The sequence below is a fragment of the Ictalurus punctatus genome, chromosome 12 (genome assembly GCF_001660625.3).
Source record: "Ictalurus punctatus breed USDA103 chromosome 12, Coco_2.0, whole genome shotgun sequence".
Taxonomy (NCBI): Eukaryota; Metazoa; Chordata; class Actinopteri; order Siluriformes; family Ictaluridae; genus Ictalurus; species Ictalurus punctatus.
The window spans coordinates 22,492,893-22,512,328 of NC_030427.2; the positions used below are offsets into that span (position 1 = coordinate 22,492,893).

The 19,436-nt window shown below is 41.3% G+C and overlaps 1 protein-coding gene across 2 annotated transcripts in view; it reads right to left on the minus strand.

Annotated features, from left to right (window-relative positions):
• The window catches only part of top2b (DNA topoisomerase II beta), a 31,372-nt gene extending 12,103 nt beyond the window's left edge, over positions 1–19,269 (minus strand). The window contains exons 1-19 of one of the 2 annotated variants that reach the window (XM_017481512.3): positions 18,698–19,269; positions 14,902–15,075; positions 14,656–14,746; positions 13,076–13,139; positions 10,895–11,040; positions 9,745–9,842; positions 8,068–8,280; positions 6,076–6,249; positions 4,776–4,877; positions 4,517–4,654; positions 4,055–4,193; positions 3,528–3,685; positions 2,935–3,060; positions 2,320–2,430; positions 2,126–2,231; positions 1,904–2,013; positions 1,069–1,161; positions 657–771; positions 254–375 (exon numbers count right to left, since the gene is read on the minus strand). In XM_017481512.3, coding sequence (XP_017337001.1) covers positions 254–375; positions 657–771; positions 1,069–1,161; positions 1,904–2,013; positions 2,126–2,231; positions 2,320–2,430; positions 2,935–3,060; positions 3,528–3,685; positions 4,055–4,193; positions 4,517–4,654; positions 4,776–4,877; positions 6,076–6,249; positions 8,068–8,280; positions 9,745–9,842; positions 10,895–11,040; positions 13,076–13,139; positions 14,656–14,746; positions 14,902–15,075; positions 18,698–18,739 — 2,322 coding nt within the window. In that variant the 5' untranslated portion in view covers positions 18,740–19,269. Of the gene's footprint in view, positions 1–253; positions 376–656; positions 772–1,068; positions 1,162–1,903; positions 2,014–2,125; positions 2,232–2,319; positions 2,431–2,934; positions 3,061–3,527; positions 3,686–4,054; positions 4,194–4,516; positions 4,655–4,775; positions 4,878–6,075; positions 6,250–8,067; positions 8,281–9,744; positions 9,843–10,894; positions 11,041–13,075; positions 13,140–14,655; positions 14,747–14,901; positions 15,091–18,697 lie in introns of both variants that reach the window. The other variant, XM_017481511.3, reaches the window with a different exon arrangement.
• Between the last annotated feature and the right edge of the window lie 167 nt (positions 19,270–19,436).

Consider the following 19,436-nt stretch of genomic DNA (forward strand, 5'->3'; position numbering starts at 1 on the left):
GAACGCATAGTTCAAGCTGGAGTTACACCACAGAAATCATTTCTATAATTATAATGATAATAATAATAATAATAATAATTTCCCTTTGACAGCACAAACGTGTTGAGTGTCATGTGACCTGGTAATTGTAACGAACACACGAAGTGAGCAGGAACCAAAAACCAAACAGCTAAATCTTTTAGTGTTGGATTGGGGGTCAGTGGAAAAAGAAGGGAAAAAAAGCTTCACAACACACACACACACACACACACACCTCGCCGTGATGGTAAGCAGACATCTCTGCTACTGAGCCAGCCAGCTGAGCCACTTTAACCTCCCTCTTATCGTTCCTCTTCACACAAGTAAACAGGACCTTCCTCTGGCCCGGCTTCAGACCTGCAAACATACACACACACACACACACACACACAAACACACACAAACACAAACACCTTAAGCCTTTAGACAAGTGGTTAGCTAGCACTGTTTATACTCATGTCCATGCTCGAGAAATAGAAATAACACATGCCACTTGGGGGGAAAAAAAACATCTGAAAGAAATGAATTTTAGATGCCACAAAAGACTTATAAGTGCTTTTCTGCCACACACACACACACACACACACACACGCTCAATCTGAGTAAATGACACCTATAACATTATACTGGAGACGCACCATCGACGAGGGACGGAATCGATCTCTCGTTGTCGGAGTTGGAGAAGAGAATCAGCTCTTTGTTGATGAAGTCGTTGTAGGACAAGTGTCGTGTTGCGGTGCCGTACAGGAATTGCTGCAACACGAGGGGGAAAAAAAGAGCACTTCAGTCAGTACCACCACTTGTGTAAACTACGACAAGAGCTAAGACTCGCTGCCTGGAGAAAACCACATGCTATCTTCAACAAGTTCAGAAATTCATAAACAAGCAACGTATAAACACTGCGTATCAACAGCTCCATCTTCTCAAAGTGGTGTCTTCATGATTTTCACTCAGTGTATTTATTTATTTGCCTGGATCGCTCTCTGAAGTGTGTGTGTGTGTGTGTGTGTGTGTGTGATGGACAGGTGGAGGTGTAAAGGTAGGTCTCACCTCAGGCAGACCGTGCATCCTCCTCTGCCGCCTGTCCTCCATGAAATTAGTGAGCCACTCTTTTCTGTCGTCTGTCTTCTTCTTGCTGAAAGCCTTTACAGACGGGACAAATGAAGTGGAGCGCGGTTACTATACTGTCCTCTCATTGCGACCTGATGTAGACATTTCTGATACAAGTACTATTAGGTGAGTTTGATGCTTAGACTTGTTATATTACATAATATCTCGACCATATGTGAAATATTGGCCGTAACCTGGAAATAAACAACCAAAGCATTCGAAACCTAGCAGAGGTGCTAAAAGTTTCCAAATTCTCAAATAAAAGTCCGACTACTCTCTTACATAAAATACTAAATGTTTATAGGTGTAGCTAGCCGCTATGGGAAAACCTGTCAGATAGTTTACAGTGAGGGTTTGAGATTACAGAGAAATGACGTGATGTAGTGTTTGAAACTAAGTAAAGGTCAGAACTGTTAGGCGAAAGTGCTTCCTCCGAGGCGCTCGAAGCCAGCTGAGAGTATCTTTTCCAACGTCGTGCGACGTAACACGCTCGGAGGACAGCGCTATCTGCTCACGTCCACATGCACAAGCTCACGGACGCCCGTGATTGGTTAGTGTTGCTGTGATTGATGGAGAGGAGAGAGAGAGAGAGAGAGAGAGAGAGAGAGAGAGACAGAAAGCGCATGCCACCCCCCTCCTTTCCCGAGAACACAGCCAATTTTGCTCTCTTGGATTTGGCTGTCTCGCGGACGGCTGCGTCGTCGACGGGATTCGAACCCGCAGGTGGACGGAACAAAGAAATTGTACTTTGTCGTGTACCACCTCTGAAACCTACCAAAGTAATGGCAGCATCGTCCTCCGTGCCTCCGTACTTGAACATAATCCGATGTCTATCCATATCGGAAAAGTATTCCTTTGCCTCTTTGCTCGTGCTGGTACCCAAACCTATCGCATCACATTATTAAATAACGTTAATTAATCACGGGATTTAATCCACATGCACGTTTCTTTTCTTTTTTTTTAAATAAAAAAGACATTCGGTGAAATGAAAACAAACCTTTGTAGTACTTTATGTGCCATGTTTTGTAATTTTCCGTTTGCTTCTTCCACTCTTCGAACTCTGGAATGCTGTAGAAGGAAAGTTCCTGTTTGTTCTTAGTGGCCTGCGCACAAAGAGATCGACGTTAAAGCGGAATCCGGATCGAACCTGCAACACTTTCTATTGCGGCGTGGGATACGGGCGGTTCGTACTTTGACGATCGGGGTGATGAACTCCTCCAGGAACGTGTGCTTCAGAAGGGACGGCCAGTTATGGTGGAAGAAGTTGATGAGCAGGCCCTTAATGTGCGAGCCGTCTTGATCCTAATTAAAAGAAATAAATGCATTTTTAAACAGCAAAATTAATGTAACCTTTGTAATTAATGTAACCTATGCTCACAAACATTTGGTCTTTTAGCAGTAGCGCAGAGGTACAACAGATTATAACACGTGTTTCCGCAGTCCATCCAAAAATGCTCGATTTTGCAAGTCTGCGATGCGACTTGCGGAGTTTTTTGTGGGTGTGGGTTTTTTTTTGTGGAAAACTACTCAAATTGGCGAAATCGCAATCGCACGAAATTGATTCCCACGCTCTTTCGCAGTGATGTTTGTTTGGTAAATGAAATCTTTTCGCTGTACTCATGTTCGACGCATGTGAATCGAAGAGGGCTTTGGTTGAAATGACGTCATGTGACGTCACGGCCCGAATCTGCGCTAATTTTGAAAAAAAAAAAAAAAAAAAAAAAAAAAAGTGAGCTCCTCCGGATGTTGCGGAGTTTGCTCAATTTCGTGTTCTTTTCTGGAGGGTCCGTTTAAGACATAACATACCTGATCGGTCATTATCATGATTTTGCCATAGCGTAGAGATTTCAGCGACTCCGCGTCATCGTAGCTCTTCTTGTACTGCAAACCGACGATCTTGATGATGTTGTTGATTTCTGCATTCTCCATGATCTTCAACCAGAAGAAACAATACAATACAATTAAACTGAGCGTGCATTCGTATACTACTACTGTAAACCTTCATTCTCACATTCTGCTGCTGTTCCCACATGGATACCGTAAAGTTTTGTACTTCCCAAAAAAAAAAAAAAAACCACACTCTCGCTCTTGCTTCAGTGGATCCGTTCACCTAGATACTGTAGACTTGTACCTAAGAACTGCTGCTGTGATCATAAAGACTGTCCTGTACTCGTTTTACACACTTAATCCTGTTTGTTTTCACTCTTCTACACCTGTACAGACCAGTCTCGAGATTCCTTTTTGAGACCTAGTTTTCTTCAGGGAGTTTTTCTGTGCTTGCTCATTACCGATCCGAATCTACTTCCTTATTTCCGTAACGCTGTTTTGTCCTGGCATCTAAAACCGAGCTCCGCTCTCTGCATGTGTCTTTACTTAACGACCGTGGCGTCTGTGCTCACCTGTTTGTGCGTGGCTTCCCGCACATTCAGGATCTTGCCTCTTAGAGGAAAAACTCCGTAGCGGTCTCGTCCGATTACGCCCAGCCCGGAGACGGCCAGCGATTTGGCTGAGTCTCCCTCGGTAAGAATCAGAGTGCACTCAGATGAGTGCTTCCCGCCTTAGCATAAGAAAGAGTCAACCATCATGCACACGTCAAAAAGAAATTCACCGGTAGGATAGGAATCGTAGGATTTGCACTGCTTTAGTTAGGATTATAGAAGAGGATGAAGTAAATGCTAAACCTCTTAAGTGTTAAAAGAGTCAAAGGACAAATCATTTGGTTCATGTTAACATATTCGACATTATGGAAATGTATAGTATTCTGGAAGTATTCCGAAGATGTAAATGCATGTTTAATATGAACATATGACTGCTGTACGTCTATCTGCTCTTAGTTAAATCCTCTACAGGCAGTCTGAGCGCTTAGAAAAACAATGCGGTACGTGCCAGGATTCATCTCCAAAACACTCGAGCGGTCCGAACTCACCGGCATCGTTAGCATCATCCAGTTTAGGGATGCCTTTGATCTTGCTGTGCTTGACCGAAGAGCACTTTTTATTCAGCTGTGTCTGAGCCTTGAACTTCACCCAGTTCAGGATGCTCTCCACGATGCCACAGTTACTCGCCTGAACACCGATAAGAGACCAGTTACTGACAGATACCACACTCAGTATCAAGCATTTAAGAACAATAATACCTAAAGAATAAAACATAAAACATGTTTATAAAATAAAGGTAGCTCTCTATCCCAGCTATGAGAGGCAACATGTTCTTCACAAACTAGACGCACAAACATAACACACCAGCTAATTATCAAGTTCCTTGCAAGCTATGTCAGGTGTCTAAGAGAAGATGAGATTTGAGAACCACTGGGCTGAACTGTACCGAAAAAGCCCAAATTCACGCTTTGATGCCATCAAACAACCTTATTATCGAAAATGTGCCTTACCGCTCGTATGAACTTCTCAGAGAGAGCACATTTCGAGCCAAAGCTTTTGGTCTGAAGAGTCATGTTCTCTTTAGTCTGAGAGTCGAAGGTCGGGTTCTCGATCAGAGCGTTCACAAACACCCAGATGTGGTTCTTGACCTGAAATAAATCAACCCACTTCATCATCATCATGTGGTATATGTGCATTTAAAGAATAATCCAAAATATAGCTGATATTGTGAAATATCTCAATAATCATGCTAGAATTTAATGTCCAAACCTGGAATGGTTTCACTGAGACTCCTGCTTTATTCTTCTTCTTCACCACCTCGATGAGTTTCGACACAATTTGGTCCACGACATAATCAATGTGTCTTCCACCCTGTGAGAAGAAGCAGCAGAAATGAAATCCTGGCCCACAGGCCTAAGGTGAAGGAAGAGAGAGCCATATGGATGTGCGATACAACAAAACAAAATCGTATCGCAATACTTGATCGTGATATGTATCACAATATCTCGGTTAACTAACAAACTGCCTGCAACTTTACAAAAACAGCTTTGATGATACTTTATAAAAAAAAATGTTTGATGATACTTTATAAAAAAAGGTTTGATGATACTTTACAAAAAAAGGTTTGATGATACTTTACAAAAAAAGGTTTGATGATACTTTATTAAAAAAAAAGGTTTGATGATACTTTACAAAAAAAGGTTTGATGATACTTTATTTAAAAAAAAGGTTTGATGATACTTTACAAAAAAAAGGTTTGATGATACTTTATTAAAAAAAAAGGTTTGATGATACTTTACAAAAAAAGGTTTGATGATACTTTATTTAAAAAAAAGGTTTGATGATACTTTACAAAAAAAAGGTTTGATGATACTTTACAAAAAAGGTTTGATGATACTTTACAAAAAAAAGGTTTGATGATACTTTATTTAAAAAAAAGGTTTGATGATACTTTACAAAAAAAAGGTTTGATGATACTTTATTAAAAAAAAAGGTTTGATGATACTTTACAAAAAAAAGGTTTGATGATACTTTATTTAAAAAAAAGGTTTGATGATACTTTACAAAAAAAAGGTTTGATGATACTTTATTTAAAAAAAAGGTTTGATGATACTTTACAAAAAAAAGGTTTGATGATACTTTACAAAAAAGGTTTGATGATACTTTACAAAAAAAAAGGTTTGATGATACTTTACAAAAAAAGGTTTGATGATACTTTACAAAAAAAAGGTTTGATGATACCCCGTGACCCTGAAAAGGAGTAAGCGGTTGAAGAAGGATGGATGGTTTGATGATACTTTACAAAAAAAGGTTTGATGATACTTTAATTTGTTCAAAAATTGAAAAGGAACACTGAAAAAAAAAAGTAAAAACATGAAATCAGCTTCTTCCCTTCAGTTTGTAATGACTGAAACTATAAAAAAATATGAATTTATTAAACTTTAAGCATATTTTTCTCAGAACAAGATATCACAATATCCATGATATCGCAGAAAATCTAAGTGTATTGTGAAACATCACAGTATCGGTATTGTATGGTCACATTGCCGAGCCCTAGTGTTCCAGCTACCTTTGTAGTGGCGATGCTGTTGACAAAGCTGATCTGCTGGAACCCCTTCTCACTCATGGTGAGACACACCTCCCAGCGCTCGTTCACCGCCTCGTTTACTACCTTCAGTGCCACACCGGTCTCGTCCAGTTTATCCTTCACATATAGATCCACATAACTGCGGAAGCCATTCACCTACAGCACGCGCACACACACACACACACACACAGTGGAGAACATGTGAAATGTGTGAAATCCAGTTAGTCGATCATTTACTGTGACACACGACTGCAATCCGCTGTCGGTTAACTCATCGGCTAACTGGTGCAAATCTGTTCTGGATATGTACAGCAAAGATAAATCCGTGTTCAGGAATAAATCATTCCAAAAGTAGGGAATAAATACGCTGTGTTGTGAAAATAATCAACGCCAAGGTGGAGGTGATGGAGAAATGACGGAAAGCGGAGTTACTGTTACCACCCAGAAGCGTATTATTTTTCAATACTCGTACATCCCCAAAGTGCTTTATTGTGCTTATACAACACTTAGTCAACGATTATAATGTTTTTGTTAATTAGGGAATGACACGTAGCACTTTTGAAATAATTTTTTGTATTGTTATAGATTCTGATATCACTCAGGTTACAACTGCTACAAAGAGACTGAAGACTCTCCGGTGGTCTAAAACTTACTGCTAACACTGAAGACTCCTTCCTTAAATGTTAAATAAACATTTATATAGATTAAAGAATGCTTCACCACCCTGCTGAAAAAAACAACAACCAACAATACAAACCCTCATAGAATTTGTAATGGTTTTAATGGTTAAAATGGGAATTGTATTGGTTTTAATGGAAACTGCAATGGTCCCTGTGGGTCTCTACTGGTAATTTGTAGCGTTCTAGTGGATACCATTAAGGACCAATAATCCAATAATGTTAATGGTTTTAATGGTTATAATGGGAATTGTATTGGTTTTAATGGAAACTGTAATGGTCCCTGTGGAACTCTACTGGTAATTTGTTGCGTTCTATTGGTGGCATGTTATGTCTAGTGGATACCGTTAAGGACCAATAATGTTAGTGGTTTTAATGGTTGGCTGATGGTTTGTGATGGTATTTGTCATGGAAATCATTAGAATTTCTGTGATGGTTTCTATTTATTTTCCCCATCTTTTTTAAAAATCTGTTTACTATCGGTCCCGACAGTGCCGTTGTATAAATACTATTTATTCAATGAACACTTTATTTAAATCGCATCCAGCTCTGTTATTTAAAACTTGAATTTAAAACAATCTCAACACATCTGGATGTACTGTGTTTTTATTTTCTTAACTGTTAGAATTTTGTGCTCTGCTGCCTTGTGATGTTTGTTTGAGAGGGGAAAAAAACAGTGTGTTTAACTGTAAACGTTTAAAAGACGAGCCAGGCTGTTTTCAGCCACCAGCTGCTTAAAAGAAGAAGAAAAAAGAGTTAAAACCACAGCCTCCAGCTGCAGTTGTTTCAGTTGTGTCCCTTATCCAAACATGCAATTCTATAATTACGGGCTCTTCTTCTTTAAAGTTGTAACATTTAATCCAATAAGCTGAAAGCATTCGGACTGACTGCATTCGGATCAGATGTACCCAGAGGTTAAGACAGCTTAGTGCTATAGCTGAAGTAGACTACGTGTTCATGTCCTCATGTCAAGCTGAACCTTTGGACAGCTATGATAAATGGCACGCTCTGATAATGCGCTGATAACTCTTAGCGGCATTCAGGATTCGGACTGCCAAGATTACAGGCTACACGAATGAACTAGTACCAGTCAGAAAAAGATAACTGGGTACAATCTCGGACAGAGTCGACGGGTGTTTAAGGAACATTATGATTATGTATTCCTTGAACATGAGGTACTGCTGCGCTGATGTCTGATCTTGCATACAAGGTCACGGAGACGTATAATATAATATAATACAATACAATACAATTTGCCTGGTCTGATTCGTCTTTCATGCAGTATACTGTGACTTACAGGCAGCTTCTTGCCGTTGAGAATGACTTTAACGCCCTTGCATGAGCCGGCTACGTCGTAGGCCCGGCGCGTCAGCAGAGCCACGATATCCTTGTCCAGTTTGTCCATCTTGAATTTGGCGAGGTCGGGCTGGAACGTGACACAGGTGAAGTCATCCCCGTCGAAGTGCTTGATTTTCGCGTCGCTGGTTTTTGTCATGTTGTTCTGCCACGTCTTCGAGGCACAGACAGCAAAACAGTCACGTTTTCGTCACGTTTTAATAGACGACTTTGATTCCTAAGAAAATTTCTCACAAAGGATATGCAAAGGATACATAATATCTAAAGAAATATAACCAGGAGAAAATCAATACGGTCACATGAAGTTACGTGAAACGCTTGTTTCTACTACAGAGAGTCGGACTCTAATGTCTATTGTTTGTCCTGAGCAGTTAAACTGCCCACCTTTCCAACAGTGACTATATGATGTTGAGATCCATCTTTTCACACTGAGGATAACTGAGGGACTCGTACACGACTATTACAAAAGGTGCAAACATTCACTGATGCTCAAGAAGGCAACACGATACATTAAGAGCCAGGGGGTGTAAACTTTTGAACAGGATGATCAGTGTAAATTGTTATTAATTTGTCTTCTGGGAAACATCTAAATATCTTAAGTAGCGTCTGAAGGGCAGTACTAAATGAAAAAAAAGCACTTTAAACAAAAAAATAATAATTTACACCGATCATCCTGTTCAAAAGTTTACACCCCCCGGCTCTTAATGTATCGTGTTGCCTTCTCGAGCATCAGTGAATGTTTGGACCTTTTGTAATAGTCGTGTACGAGTCCCTCAGTTGTCCTCAGTGTGAAAAGATGGATCTCAACATCATATAGTCACTGATGGTAAGGGGTCAAATATGCAGAAGATGTGCAGGACCTGGAGGATTTTTCTGAAGAACAGTGGGCAGTTTAACTGCTCAGGACAAACAAATGAGTCATGAACAACTATCACAAAACATAAACACAGTCGTTGATCATCCAGGTAACGACACACAGTATTAATAATCAAGCGTATGTAAACTTTTTAACTGGTTCATTTCCGTAAATTATTATTGAGTCTTGTGGACTTTATCTAAACACCTGTTATGTGAAATAGTTTATTCAGGGCAGAACTAAATAAAAAACTACATGCAATGTTTATGATCATTCTTATTATTTCTTTCAATTATTAACATTTTTCAGATTCTGCAAGGCGTATATAAACCTATGACCTCAACTGTACACACACACAAACACACACACACAGTTTTACACACTGTGAATTTAACATCGCATCCCCAAAGTCAATTCCATAAGGTGTCAGATCTGGTATAAAAATCGAAATCAAGACCACCATGAACCTGTTAGTGAAAAGCTGAACGTCGTTCCACCACCTTGCATAGACTGCTTTAATATTCGCGCTTTAAAAGTTCAAACCCGCAGAAAACTCTCTCTCACACACACACACACACACACACACACACACACACACACACACACACACAAACACCCGTGCTCCTTTAAACAAGTACTTACCTCAGCAAGTCACAAACCCCTACAAAATTCATATAAACCACGCTCCGTCACACAATCTGGACTGCCATTCTCCTGACATTTAAACAACGTTTATTTCTGTAGAAGAGCGGTTGTTGGTACCTGTTTGAAGCTGTGTTTGTACTCTCTGCAGGCAGTTTCCACGGTGAACTTGGTACTGAATATGTTACAGAGCTTAGCACCGTATCCATTCCTTCCACCTGCGCAACACAGACAAGACATCTGAGTTTAAGGCAAGACAAACGGCTACAAACGCTACTGAATACTGATTACTCGGCACAAACAGGCTTTACTGCTGCGCAATTCGTCCTACTATGATCACTTTTTTCATTTATTGCACAATAATCAACACGCTGTTGCTGATTAGATACTGTTCGATTAGATCAGGTAACGTCTGGTACTGTTTAGCACACGTTAAATCGCAAACTCGTATTTTACAACGGAGCGGCATGGAATTCTCCAATCTGATTGGTCATGAGGTGCTGATTCATTTTCTATAACGGCAGCGGTGACAGTAGTTGTTGCTGCAAAGCAAATAACAGGTTTATATGAATGATATTAACGTATAATATAACGATATTCGTCCATGAAAGGGACTTGCATGTTGGATGCGTCATGCAAAATCTGTTTAAAATATTAAACCGAGTGTTACTTAACCAAGATAAATGTATAATCGGTGTTAAATAGGCAGAGGACGATGCGTTTTGCAGTTTCTCTGTAACAAGATCGATTCGTTTGCCTTATTCATTCCAAGAGAAAGTAAGGAAATGATGTTCCATAACATTACAACGGATAAAAAAATGTAAAAGTATGACATCATTCTTTAATCAATAATAAAATTGTAATAGCTGGCGAATTGCCATGATATAAGAGCAACGAAACACTCTGGGGCGTGCTGTTGTTTAAAAAGAAATGGGGTGTTAACATTGCTGAACTTGCTGCTTTTATTTTCGCTTGCTATGATTAAATGATTTACTGTGCTTATACAGTACACACCATTTCAAAGGCACTTGAGACCAGTCTAACTTTGACCGAAAGAAGAATATACGTAGGTTTATACTGTACAATATAAAAAGGCGATTTAGGAATCAATATTGAAATACTGAAATCAATATTTAGCAATATAACCTGGATGATTATTTTATCCGTACTCTCTCTGTACGGATAAACAGAGACTCGCCCCAGGGCGCAATGCTAACACAGTAACGCACTTTGCCTTTCGCAGCGCTTTCTCTTTAGCCGCTATGGTTACCTGTGACTTTTTTCTCCTCGTCGTCGTAATTGCTGGAGGTCAGCAGGTGTCCGAAGATCAGAGCAGGGACGTACATCTTTTCATCTTTGTGCTCCACCACGGGGATTCCTTTCCCGTTGTTCCATATGGAGATGGTGTTAGACTCCCTAACAGACCAAAGTCACACGCAATAGATAAGAACAGAGTCCGTCTTTTGGCAGCACTGTCTATTTAAACAACGGATTAAAAACACAGAGAAGGATCGTAAATGAGGGTAAATGAGGTGGTGTGTGTGTGAGGATAATACGCTCAGCTGTATGTGCGTGTGTGTGCGTGTGTGTGAGTGAGAAGGACACGGTCGGTTGACGCGTGTTGAAGGTGAAGTGAACGTGAAAGAAATAGTCCGTGTGTGTACATTCCTCCTTCCCCTCTGTCATACATCTCACATAACAAACTGCTCCGTTAAACGTCTCTAATACCTAACGTGTTCATTAACGCACTTTTCGGATGTTAGTTATTTTGCGCCGTCTTTCTTCCCTGCTCTTCCACGGCCTCCTTTTACTTCCTGCTTCATGTAGACAAAAAACGTTCTGTATTTGACGGAATATATATATATATATATATATATATATATATATATATATATATATATATATATATATATATATATATCATAGATATATATGTAAATTTTAAATATATATGTTTGGTATGTATTGTATTTTCTGGAATCCGACTAATCAACCGATCACTAGAAAAACTGTAGATGAATCGGTTATCGGAATAATCGTGAGCTACAGCCCTGTCAATAACTACGTTTACACGGACAGCAGTAATCTAATTATTGAGCTTATTCTGAATAAGACAATATTGTGATGAAGGTGTTTACATGAGTCGCGTTAAGAATACTCTTTCCATGTTCCTGTGTTACATGTTATAGAACATAGATCGATTAACGGCACACGTCATTACGTCACCGCACCACGCCGTCTGACGTCCCTCCAGAATTTCACACATCCACATACAGTTTGTCTTCGTTATGGTCCCGTATACAGTTTTGGGTGTTTTTATTTCAAATTTTTAGGAACACTTCGAGTGCGGTTAATTATTTGTCATGCTGTACGTGCTAACAGACGACTGCTTGAAGCCGTGGGCTGCGTCCCAAACTGCGTACTTACCGTCTATATAGTAGCCGAGATACATGTATTTCACCTACTACAGGCCTATAGCAGGTATGTACGCGGTTTGGGATGCAGCCGTGCTCTCTTGATTGCCGTAAAACGGTTGAGCACTGCCATGTGTGATCATATCCTGCTGCAAAATGCGGTGAAAACTCCCACACGACGTTAATAGTGTGCTTATGTAATATGTATTACAGACATAGCGTGATGTCTGTAATACACATCAATAATGCGACTAAAACAGGAATACTCCACATGTCTTAATTCGATTTGTGTTTACTTCGAGTATGACCTTAATCGGATTAAAGTCATTAAAAATCGCTGTTTACATGGTAGTTTCTTAATCAGACTATTGTCTTAATCGGGTTAATATCGGAATATTGCTGTCCATGTAAACATACTGACTATGTATTCTTCTAAAACCTCCATGAAAGAAGTTGAAATGTAATTTACGACGGAATAAATGTTACTAATATTACAGTGCTGCAACGATATGTCTTCCACACTGCTGCGCAATGTAATAAACCAGCAACAAGCCTTCGCCCTTTATGTAATCTCTCACATTACACCTCACACGACAGTAACTTACAGAACCACCATTTAAAAAAAAAAAAAAGTTTTAATGCGATTTGTTAAAGTGGCACCGCACGGAGGAAGACGCAATAGCGAAGTCTCTCCATGGAAAAGGAGATTCACTCCGTTCTGAGTGTAACGAGCCGGCACGACGATATGCTCCGTTACGGGAAAAACAAATAATAATAATAATAATAATAAGCGCAGGATCGCCGGGCGTTTTAATAGCTCCCTGCTGCTGAACACTTATGAACAAGCTGCTGAAAGGAACAGACTATGTGCCTTAATGAAGCACTACAGCACGGCGAGCTGCCGTCTTTATTTATTTAGCGCCGAGTGCGTAGGGAATGAGAGAGCAGCCCTGTGAGGTGATTCGTTAAGTGGCAGAATGTTCGCTTTAAGTGTAAACATTCTGAAATTCTTCAGCTTGTGGAGAAAAGGCACTCACGGATCGATGGTGATTTTGATGCTGTTCATGTTCTTGTCTCGCTGCTTGTTGTCAGCTGCGTTAACTGTGAGGAGAAAGGAAAATTAGGCTAAATCTGGAACTATGAATAGACCAGTTCATTAAACACAACGCTGATCACCGCAGTGATGTGGCTAAAAGCGGATACGACACTCATCACAATCATCTCTGCAGGTTTCATGACTTTCTGATTAAACTGATGAGGATGATATAAAACGGCTTTTACTATACCATAATTACATTTTATACTTATATACAGGGATGCATCCATACTGATACTGATATCAGTCCAATACTGTACTCATACTTATAAAAATGCTTCGATAGCAACATCTGAAACCACGTGATGCTGCGTGACCTAAGGCTAGCTAGTGTGCGCTGTGGCACTACAAATAACAGCGATCTGAACTTATTCCATGATTAACGAGGAGAAGCAAAGCAAAGCACACTGTGCTCTGTGAAAACATTCAGCAGTAAGGAAATACAGCGTCTTCCTATAATCGCTCCCTCCAGGATTTTTGCCATGGCAGAAATGAAGGCAAAATCAAGCAGACGCCATAATATTGGGAGGAGCTTGCGATTTTTACAAATTACAGCAGATTGTCTGCAGATTCGGGCCGTGACGAGCCTCTTCGATTCACGTGCATCGAACGTGGGCACAGCTAAAAGGTCTCGTGTACCAACAAACATCACTGTGAAAGACCGTTTCTGCAAGTAGTCTTCCACAAAATAAAGCACAAAACAAACTCAGAGTGAAGAGTTCACTGTTAGCAGCAAACAGCTCTTATCCAGGATGTTGTTCTTGATGATCAGACACTATCGGTCGTTTACAACGAGGGATTACAACGCAGTGAAAATAATCAGTCTGTACAGGATTTCAGGGAGGGGTATTTTTCCCCAAAATGCTTTTTTTTTTTCTTCAAAATTTGCAATACAACTTGCGGTGTTTTTGTTTTGTGTGTTTTTCTCTCTCAGAAAACTACTTGAATTCGTGAAATTGCAATCGTGTGGCTTCGACTGAACGAGCGTTGTGATGACATCACATGACACGGCCCAAACCTGTGGAAAATCTGCACTGATTTTGAAAAACCTGCAAGCTCCTGCGAATATTATGGCGTTTGCTTGATTTGGCGTTCAATTTTGCAAAATCCTGCAGGGACCGAAGTAAAAAAAAAAAAAAAAAAAAAAAAAAAAAAAACGAAAGCATTTTATTTACAGCTCTCCCATACAGAAACCTTACTCGAGGTCCTCCAAGGTGACTAACGTGGCTTGCTAATGCACTTCATTTCAAATCTAGCTAACGTTATAAAGAACGTGTGCGCGTTTTCGTAGTCACTCTATATAAACTGCGGAAACATAAACGGAGCTAAATAACACGCTCCGTGACGTCTCTGATTGAGTCCTACTAAGCAGATTACTTAGTTATATATCAGTATCTAAATAATATGAACTCGTAGACAATTAAAATAAATAATGGTATGGTATCGATGCAATCAGTTCCACTCCAGAGGCACAACCCTGACATGTGTGCAATTGAAAAGTGTACCGGAGCATCAACTTACCAAGAATTTCATCAAAGATTTTATACAGTCCAGGCACGTAAGTGATCTCTCGCAAGTTCATTCCGATCTCATCGTCGAAAACCCACATTTGCTGGAAATAAGAAGTACAGATTGAAATGAGTGCACACTGATCTCACTTAGTTTGCACCATGTTACAATCAGTACAGTGTGTTCAGACTTTAACTGTTTTAGGATCGGAGAACGTCTCCGGTCATCCGTCACAGTCGCTATAGAGCTGGGCCTCACCTGAGTGACAGGCTCCACTGAGCCGATGTAGGTGTCTGGGCGGAGAAGGATGTGCTCCAGCTGCGTTTTCTTCTGGTACACACGCTCCACAGACATCTTCTTGGAGCTCTCTTTCCTGGGCAGCTCGCTCTTCCCGCCTTCGCCGTTCGCCTCCTCTCTCTTGGTGCCATTGTTCTTATCAAAAAGGGTCTGTTGTTAAGATTAGCACAGTATTAGACATGCTTCCACGACTTACTGATGAAATCGGACGACAGACTTTGCGAGAACATCAGAGATTTCTGTGGTCGATTAGAGGAAACGACATGCCAACCAGCCAGTCCCAACCCCTCCACCAAATTCCAAAAACATCACCGGTGTATCCTGCTACATGTGTAACACAAAAGAGCTGCTTGAACATATCTTCAACTTTTTCCCCTAAAAGCTTTTTTTTTTTTTATAGATCGCAATTTATTTTGTTGTCGTTTAGAAATCGTGTTGTATGTTGAACCTGTAGGAGTTGCTCTTACAGTGGGATCATATCCAGATGTGCATTTATTTATTTGTTTGTTTATTTCATTCATTCTTCAGTAACTGCTCCTGGTCAGGGTCCCAGTGAATCCGGAGCAACACTGGGAATGAGGCGGGAATGCCCCTTAAATAGGATGCCAGTCCATCACATTTACACTCATTCACACCTACCGGCATGTTTTTGGGAGGAAACCAGAGAACCTGGAGGAAACAAATGCAGACACAGGAAGAACAGGCACAAGAACCTCAGGGTCGAAACAGGAGCCCTGGAACTGGTGTCCTGCTTGTGTCTAGATTTCTAATATGTATCCAATATGTAGAACGGTTCTTGACAAAAATTTTTTTTAACTCTATGGAAAACATTCATAGGCATACAGGCATATCTTGGTTATTATATACTGTATGCACAAACGTAGGTGGACACCTGACCATCACAGCCATATGTGGTTGCCACATAGTTGGAAGCACATCATTTTATAAGATTTATTTGCTGTACAATTAGAATTTCCCTTCACTAGAACTAAGAAGCGCAAACTTGTTCCAGCATGACGATGTCCCTGTGCACAAAGCGAGCTCCATGAAGATATGCTTAGTGAAGTTTGGACTAGAAGAACTTGAGTGTCCTGGACAGATCCCTGACCTCAACCCCACTGAACACCTTTAGGATGAACTGAAACACCGACTGCATCCTAAACCTCCTCATCTAACATCAGTAAATGGTAAATCTGCACTTATATAGCACTTTTTTCTAAAAAATCTTTACACTGTTTCTCACACTCGGTAGCAGAGCTGCAATACAAGGCGCAACTAGGGGTGCAGTGTCTTGCACAAGGACACTTCGGCATGTGGAGTCATGCGGGCCGGGATTCGAACCACCAACCCTACGATGAGTGGACGACCCGCTCTACCACCTAAATCCTCACAGCCACATGGAAAGCATTCCCAGAAGAGTAGAAGTCATTGTAACAGCAAAGGGGGACTAAACCTGGAATGGGGTGTGATGGTAAGCTGTCTACAAACTTTTGGCCATATAATGTATCTCTAATTCCAGCAATTACAGCAAGTACAGATATTCCTGAATTTCAACCTCAATTATATGCACTCTGACAAAAAATTAAGTAATGAAGATATAGTATCCTAATGAGTATCATCTGAAATCCAATACCAATTCGCATGATACTCAACATCCTTTCTATAACCAACCCTGTTTTCTGCAAGTTTTTATTGCAGATGTCCTTCAAATCCATGATCTGGGTTAGTGGGCAAGTCGACATCACAGCTTTACCGATGTAAAATAAATCTGGATAGATCAGAAAACCAATCCAGAGTTTTAGGAAAGTATAGACTCTGATCAGTGTCAGACCCGGGCTCCGGGTTCTCTACAGCGCAGACCCGAGCTCCGGGTTCACTACAGCGCAGACCCGGGCTCCGGGTTCACTACAGCGCAGACCCGGGCTCCGGGTTCACTACAGCGCAGACCCGGGCTCCGGGTTCACTACAGCGCAGACCCGGGCTCCGGGTTCTCTACAGAGCAGACCCGGGCTCCGGGTTCTCTACAGCGCAGACCCGGGCTCCGGGTTCACTACAGCGCAGACCCGGGCTCCGGGTTCACTACAGCGCAGACCCGGGCTCCGGGTTCTCTACAGCGCAGACCCGGGCTCCGGGTTCACTACAGCGCAGACCCGGGCTCCGGGTTCTCTACAGCGCAGACCCGGGCTCCGGGTTCACTACAGCGCAGACCCTGGGTCTGGGTCTGCGCTGTAGAGAACCCGGGCTCCGGGTCAGCGCAGACTACAGCGCAGATCCTCTGTACAGGAAATAGAAACGTCTCGTTTAATCCGTCTAATCGTTTCTGTTTCTGTACAGAGTCAAAAGAACGAACGACTCGGACCAGAAGACCCAGTTGAGTGGTGAATGATTCATTTCTGTTTCTGGTAATTTGTCCGTGGCTGCATTATCATCCATCCATCCATTTTCCATACCGCTTATCCTACACAGGGTCGTGGGGAACCTGGAGCCAATCCCAGGGAACTCAGGGAACAAGACGGGGGACACCCAGGACAGGGCACAATCACACAAACACACTAAGAGGCCAAGCAGCCTACAACACATGTCTTTGGACTGGTGGAGGAAACTGGAGTGCCTGGAGGAAGCCCCTGAAGCACCGGGACATCATGCAAAGTCCTTGCACGCAAGGCGGAGGCAAGAATCGAACCCCAACCCCCAACCAAGCCACAGTGCACCCTAGCTGCATTATCATTTTTTTCACTATTCGCGATACGATCATAGTCTGTAAAGTAAGCAGACGTGTTTAGGGAAAATTTAGCTATTGAAAATCTGACATTTTTAAAATTAAATTCTGCTCAACTGAACGAAATGACGTGAATAAAGATTCGCTCGTTTTGCTGAACGAGATTCATAGATTGTATGATTGCTGAAATGTGTAGAAACACAATGTAATAACTTATGAATAAACTTGTTTAACACAATTGCTGTGCTCACGTGGGTCAAAGGTCATAACATCGCTTGGGTTTAGTTTACTGACCTCATCTGTCAATCACCAGCAGAAGTTGGAGGAGTTTAAGTATGGATTTCTGTATAGTGTTCATCTGTGGTGGTCGTTTGATTAAATAATGAACCAAAACTAAACAAACAAGTGTATTGTAAGTCTGTTAGAGCTCAGTTTATTCATGTTATGACCCCCAAGTTTCCGTAAGAGTTTCCCATAAATAAATAAAAACCCTATTTAGTGCTCATTTTCATTTTTTTCAGTCATTATTTTATCTCTCAGCCACTCACTGACCCTTTCTACAGTCATGACAGCATCTTTACAGAATTTATGCTCTTACAAATGAATGAAACTGAATACATTTAGACGGAATAGTGAAGAAGTGTGAAGGAAAGCCCATCACAGTAAATCGGACGCTATGGCGAAACAAAAGGGGTCTCGAGCGCTGCTAGCTTTGTTAGCATCTGAGTAAACAAATACATTAAAATTAAAACATAACAAACGGGGTCTAAAATGTCCAGGGAAATATTATTGTATGATTATTTTAATTAAACACTAATATAATGCCGTCCGGTTTATAAATTAGTTCTCAGCCACTCGACGTTTAGAATTGTACTAGCGACATAGCTCAGATGCTAAGCTAAAGTTACCCTCAGTGAGCTCGCGCGTTTCTGCATGTAGTAAAGGTACAGCAGTGCTTCTTGATAATAGACACAGAATATTATGTTTATAACATATGTATTACACCGTATAAACGATATGTTTTAACATTTTACTCACCACCCAGTTCAGCCCTCCGCTTCCTGCAGCACTGTTAGACATTTTCTCCTATTGTGTCTTTCCACGGTGTTAAAAACGAGCAGTGTTTTTTTTTTTTTTTTAAATGTCCTTAAAATGCAGTTATGGCGTTAAATTGCCTTCCATGTGAGCCGTGGAGCAAACTGAGAGGTGTGTGAGTGTGTGTGCTGTGATGAATTACATGGAAGCTGAGAGGTTTTTAGCCCGGAGAAGTGAGAGCACTTCGGCTATTGTTAAACTCGACCCGCGGTACAGCACCAGGCCTGAGCGCCTCTCACTACACACACCACCAACTCTCCCTCTCTCTCACTCACACACACACACTTTCCTTCCTGATGCCGGCGAACAACCACCCGCTCTATACAAAACACACACACTCACGCGCGCGCGCCTAACACTTTACATTATATTATAATAAAGGTTAAATAAGAGCACTGAGTGTTTGTCCTCATTGTCTGGATTAGTGCCACATTTCCTGGATCTTCATTCAGAAACAATAACACTGGCGTTGCGTCCCTCCGTCCGGCTCCAGCGGCGGTGCTGAGACGAGCCCCGGAGTCTCACCCGACCAATCGGAGAAAGAACACATCCCACCCGACCAATAGGAGAAAGAACACATCCTAGCCGACCAATAGGATGATGAGAAAGCGAGGCGCTCACGAAACGACCAATAGGAAGGAAATCCGAGGCGCCGGCGAGCGGTAAACCAGCAACTCGTACA